The sequence below is a fragment of the Solanum verrucosum genome, unplaced genomic scaffold (genome assembly GCF_900185275.1).
Source record: "Solanum verrucosum unplaced genomic scaffold, falcon-dt-bn FXZP01000210.1, whole genome shotgun sequence".
Classification (NCBI taxonomy): domain Eukaryota; kingdom Viridiplantae; phylum Streptophyta; class Magnoliopsida; order Solanales; family Solanaceae; genus Solanum; species Solanum verrucosum.
In genome coordinates this window covers 3,310,763-3,316,941 of record NW_026020045.1, presented here as the reverse complement: position 1 = coordinate 3,316,941, position 6,179 = coordinate 3,310,763, and the positions used below count along the sequence as shown (strand labels likewise).

Here is a 6,179-nt window from a genome sequence, read left to right as displayed (position 1 = left end):
ACCCTTAATTCATCCATTATCAACAATTAATCATAAATAAACATTAAACAACACAAGGGATATCAATACAATTCACTTTACACATAATTCCATCAACTTTGAATTTATAGAAATAGACCCACTTCATAGCAAATTTTAGGGTTTTGTAGAAGACAAGGGTTGATGGAGTATTTCATTCAAAAACCACAAACAAACATCAATTAATCCATACCCAAACGTTTGAAATCATTTTCATGCAGCTTGATAGAATTCAAAACCAAGCTTTTAGTCAATTTTTGAAAACATTGTAAAATCCTTTGAAATTGACTTTAGGATGAAGATGAGTCCTAGATGAAGAGCCACCATACCTCAATGGATGAACTCTCAACGAAATTTGGTGGAAGGGAACCCGCAATTGAAACCCTAGCTCTCCACCTTCTTCTTCCTTGAACTTGAGAGAACTTTAGGGAGAGAAAGTCTTTTGGGAGTTTTTAATTTGAAGAATGAATTCAAAAACACCTCTCAAATGTTTTAATACCTTTAAAATACTTGAAAACACTTAAAGTAATAATAACCCAAAGTACCCAAACTACCCCTCACTTAGTTGGACCTTTTTTAACAAGTCAAAATTGAGTTTTATTTTCACAGATTTCGTCGGGAAACAAGTCCGCGACGCAGGGTGTTCCCACAAGTTCCTAAAAATTAAATTTCAAGACAGTAGAGTCCGCGGTGTCTCTGCGATGCGAAGCCACTTTTTGGCCATTGGTGGAGCAGGTACGCGACGCGGAGCCACTCTCTCCAAGAACAACTTCAAGCTGCCTTGGCAGCTTGCTTGGCCAAGGGTTGGGGTCCTCTTCGGGGACCCTTAGGGTAGTCCCGAGGAGTCGTACCCGAACGTTTTGACCTTAAAAACATTTATTAAGACACTAGGGTCACCTCCACTGATTTTAGACTCCATATAACACATAAAACATGAACAACATACTATAACACACCAACACGTAAAAGACTAGTTTCCGAACGTCTTGGTCGTCCCTTGACGTTTGACTTCCAAACTCTTTAAAACTGACTAAAAAGGCTATTATTCATTATTTTAACAAGTTATTAATGCATAGGACCCATGTGAGGCTCTACTTTATCCTACTTCAATTTGAGGGGTGTTACAGCTATTTTACTAAATATTTATATAAAAGATGAAAATTATACAAACCAATATGTAAAATTATATAATTGTTTCTGAAAAATACTAAACAAAACTAATTAGAAAGATATTTTAAAATCTATATATATATTTTTAAGACTTTTCATAGAAGATTATTTTTAATTTTTTGAAATTGAAGAAGCTCGATAGTTAAGTCGAATTGCATAGGGTTAAAAGTGGATGTCAACAACTGCCCCATTCTTTGGGTAGGGCCGATGAAAGAAAACCTGGGCAAACAAGATTGACGAATCCAATTTTGACCGAATCCATTTCATCTTTTTGAGAGAAAGGCTCGATACAGAATTTGAGGAATTATGGTTGGACCCTAGCATTGACTTTCGTATGTATCTCGACTTACATGAGAACTCAGTCCATTTAGTTCAAAACAACGCTTGATTTGACAGATGGTGCTTTTTATAAAATTCAAAAACCTATCACATTATCAAATTATGGAGAGACCGAAATGCTCAGAAATAAGATTAAAGGAAGATTGTTGGACTATAGCCGAGTCTTCAACATGGAGTCCCCCTACATATCCCTCGACCTCAGGAATCAAGCTGTGTATAGTTCAACTCAATCAGTTGGAAAGGAAATCTATTATGTTAAGATAACCTTTGGTTCAGGAAGAGTGACAAACAAATCGAGTTCTGGAAAAAAAGGCTTTCAATCTCTTAGTCATGAATGTTGAGCTCATCACATCCATAAATAAGAAATTACAAGGATATAGTTTTCAAAACTTTTGGTGTACTGTCACTCGGATTTGAAGATTTTCTTCTAATTGGAGTAAAAAATTAAATCAAATGTGAAACTAAAACTGTAAGACCTCAAGAAACTACCCACATGCCTTCTGATAGGGGTTTGGTTTGATTGTGGTGGAAGTCGCTCCTCGGCTCGCGTCTAGGGAGTTTGATATTCCTCATCATACTGGTCCCAGTTCGCTGTTAAGAAAAAGTTCCACGTTGTGTTGCATCCTTTTTGATGACGTCTGCACCTGTGGTTTAATTGAGAATGCATCATCTCATATGCTCTCGATAAAGACTAAGATAAAACTAATTAGTGGAAACTGTAATTCAAATAGGAATGTAGTGTCTTTACTACGTTGGTACGCCAGCCTCCTCCAATTTTCACATAGAGCAAATGAGGCACCTTTCCAAAGTTTGATGATTTATAATGTACTTCTCAAACTTCAGCCTCCTCCATTTTTGAAACAATATATGATGACTTGATATGTAGTTATGTGTTCGTGGCCCTTTTGAGAATTATATCACCTCTTCCGGCAAATGATATGGATGACCCTCTCGGTAATGATATGACAACCTTTATTAATATCATGTCGATGGCTCTCTCGGCAATAACATTATCACCTCTGATAATATAATGTGGATGGCCCTCTCGGCTATAATATTACCATCTTTGATAATATGAAATGGATAGTCCTCTCGACAATGATATTACCACCTTTGGTAATATAATATTGATGGCCCTCTCGACAATGAGATTATCACGTCTAATAATATAATATGGATGAGCCTCTCGGCAATGATATTACTACCTTTGGTAATATAATATTGATGGCCCTCTTGGCAATAATATTACCACCTTTGGTAATATAATGTTGATGAACCTCTCAACAATGATCTTATCACCTCTAATAATATAATATGGATGACCCTCTCGGCAATGATATTACTATCTTTGGTAATATAATATTGATGGCCCTCTTGGCAATGATATTATCACCTCTGATAATATAATATGGATGACCCTCACAACAATGATATTATTACCTTTGGTAATATAATAGTGATGGACCTCTTGGAAATGATATTGCCACCTTTGCTAATACTATGGTGATGGCCTTCTCGGCAATAATATTATCACCTCTGATAATATTATATGGATGACCCTCTCGGCAATAATATTACTACCTTTGGTAATATAATATTGATAGCCCTCTTGGCAATGATATTATCAGCTCTGATAATATAATATGAATGGCCCTTTCGGCAATGAAATCATTACCTCCGATGAAATGACATGAAATGGTCTTTCAGCAATGCATATCACCGTGTCTGGTATAGATGTGACTTTCAAATGTCCTTCATCGTTAGCCTCTTCCGACCTTAACGTGCCCAAACTCTTTTTTGTTAGTTCCACTGAGAAAGTCTCTTAGCGTAGGTCGAGGCCTTATATCGAGTCAGTTGAGTTGAAGCAATGAATATTTTTTGGCAAGTTACACTTCAAATTCTCTTCGATATTTGACGTGTGCCCTTCAGACGTCTTTGATGCTGGAAAATGTAATATGACGTTATTATAGTCATTTGTACATCTTAAAGCGTCATCCTCTCAATGCTTTCACCTACTTTTCTTTGACCACTTGTATCTTCATTGTGGCTCCTATTTTTGTTGAGAAATATGAACAAGACGTTGTTTTTCAAAATATTAAGTTAACTATTTTTATCGCTGGAAAATCAATACCTTTTCCTGCATAAAGAAAATATCAATCTTGGGCGCTTTAGTTCTTCTAACTTTAACATATTTGTTGAACATGATGATCTCTTGATATCCTTGTAAACGTGCATCCACGGAAAATATATTAGTTTAAAATGAGCTAATTTGTGTTGACTTCTTTGATTACTTGCTCTTCCTCTTCCTATCTTTGGTTGATTGCTTCTAACTTCTCGCTTCTTGGTAGTCATAAGATAGATCTATATTTTATACAAAATATTTGATATATGTCTAATGTTTTAAGAAAAATAGATTTTTGAAAAGTAATTTAATGAGGGTCACTACCAAGTGTCATGTAGCATTAAAGCTTAAATGAAAACTTCAGTTCAAGTTTCGATATATCCAATCTAAAAGTCATTTTATTTTGGGGAGATTAGAAGATAATTGAAGTTTGACTTTGAATTTCTGAGATATTGGGGTTCATGAGCTTCTGATCACACTGAAGTTTACTTGTCGTTAACTTTGAACTTTTGATAGTAGCTAATAGAATTTTTGAGATCCTCTCAAAAATTCTGCCCCAGCGAAATGTCTTGGCATTTCTCAAATCTTTGGTAGGAAGACTTGCGGAATTTTTGAGATCTTCTCAAAATTTTTGTCCCAATTGCTCTTTCATAATGCATGCTTAATCATGTCTTGCTGGCAAAGGATCTTTAGAATTTTTGAGCTCCTCTAAAAAATTCTACCCCAGTTTCCATTATAAAGGGTAATGGAAATTTTATGGGGTGTATGATCGAGCCATTACGGCACCTATGTATCCCGTTGAGGCAGGAATCAGGTCAAACATAGTTCCCCTTTTTGGAATAAAAGAAATAGGAAATTTTAATAAGATAATGACCGAGGCAGATATAGGCCGCCTACGCATCTCATTTTTGAGATTTCATGTCTGACGTAGTTCAATACAAGGATATAAAAAATTGGCATAAGCAGTTACAAGTAAATGAAACCATTATAAGGAAAGTGATGAGATAAAAACTAATCTCCAAACATAGAGACGTAGTATATCTTTAGAGAACCTGTGTTGATTGGTTTTGGCCACTCCTGGCCATCCATTTCTGGCAGGATCAAGGCACCTCCAGTTAACACTTTACGAACCATGTATGGTCCTAGTGAATTTGGTGCAAATTTCCCTTTATACTCATCTTTATGGGGGAAGATGCGTTTGAGGACCAATTGTCCTTCTTCAAATGTTCGAGATCTCACTTTTTTATTGAAAGAACGAATCATTCTCTGTTGATATAATTGGCCATGACAAACAACGGTCATCCTCTTTAAATCAATTAAGGCTAAGTGTTCAATCCGATTACGAACCCAATCAACATTTCTCAGTTCAGTTTCTTGAATGATCCTCAATGAAGGTATTTCAACTTTAGCAGGTATCAGTCCTTGTGTCCCTTATACTTGCAAGTATGGAGTTTCTCCAATTGATGTTCTAACGGTTGTTCGGTATCCCAACAAAGTATATGGTAACATCTCATGCCAACCTTGTGATTATAATCTTTTTCAAGATCTTTTTGATGTTCTTATTGGCAGCTTCTACGGCTTCTTTCATTTGAGGATGATAAGTATTCAAATTTTGGTGAGTAATATTGAATTGCTCACATATCTCCTTCATCAAATGACTGTTGAGGTTTGCACCATTGTTTGTAATAATGGAATCAAGTAGTCCAAATTGACATATCAAGTTGTTACGAACAAAATCAGCTCCTACCTTCTCCGTCACCGATTTACAAGAAGTTGCCTCCACCCACTTTGTGAAGTAATCAATGGCAACCAAAATGAATCTATGTCCATTAGAGGCGAGTGGCTCAATTGAGCCAATGACATCTATGCCCTGGGCCACGAATGGCCAAGGCGATCCTATAGCATTAAGTTTGTGAGGGGGTACTCGGATCAAATCACGATGTACTTCATATTTATGACACTTTTTCACAAATCTACAATAATCGTGCTCCATAGTCGTCCAAAAATAATCAGCTCAAACATCTTCTTTGTTAAGGTAAGGCAGTTCATATAAGGTCCACAGACTCCAACATGTACTTCTTCGAGAAGTCTTGTAGCTTCCATCGAATCTACGCACCTGAGGAGTCCCAAATTTGGAGTCCTCCTATAAAGGATTTCCCCACTTGGAAAGAAATTGTTAGCCAATTGACGTATTGCCTTCTTTTGATTGGATTTCACATCTTCTGGATAAATTCCAATCTATAGGTACTTCTTTATATCGTAATACCAAGGTTTTCCGTCTGGTTCCGCTTCGACTTGCGAACAATGAGCGGGTTGTTCCTTTAAATCTATCTCCAAATGATCAATGTAATTCTGATCCGGATGCTTGATCATAGAGGAAATAGTGGCAAGGGCATCGACAAATTCATTTGGCAACCTTGGAGTGAGCATAAACTCTATCTTTCGAAATCTTTTGCACAACCTTTGCACCAATTGTACATATGGTACAATCTTTTGATTCTTCACGTCCCATTCCCCTTGAACCTAGTGA

The 6,179-nt window shown here is 36.4% G+C and overlaps 1 protein-coding gene across 1 annotated transcript; it reads right to left on the bottom strand.

The window, feature by feature from the left end:
- Window positions 1-4,660: 4,660 nt before the first annotated feature.
- On the bottom strand, window positions 4,661-5,642 carry LOC125821726 (uncharacterized). Its single transcript, XM_049501108.1, has 2 exons — window positions 5,170-5,642; window positions 4,661-5,033 (listed from the first exon to the last, which is right to left on the bottom strand). Exons 1-2 carry the CDS (start codon window positions 5,640-5,642, stop codon window positions 4,661-4,663), a joined length of 846 nt encoding a protein of 281 aa, XP_049357065.1.
- Window positions 5,643-6,179: the final 537 nt, after the last annotated feature.

Coding starts and splice junctions, on each gene's coding strand:
- LOC125821726 (XM_049501108.1), bottom strand. CDS start 5,642: ATGGAGCACGATTATTGTAGATTTGTGAAAAAGTGTCATAAATATGAA. Junction 5,034..5,169: donor AAAAAGATTATAATCACAAG/GTTGGCATGAGA, acceptor ACCTTCATTGAG/GATCATTCAAGAAACTGAAC.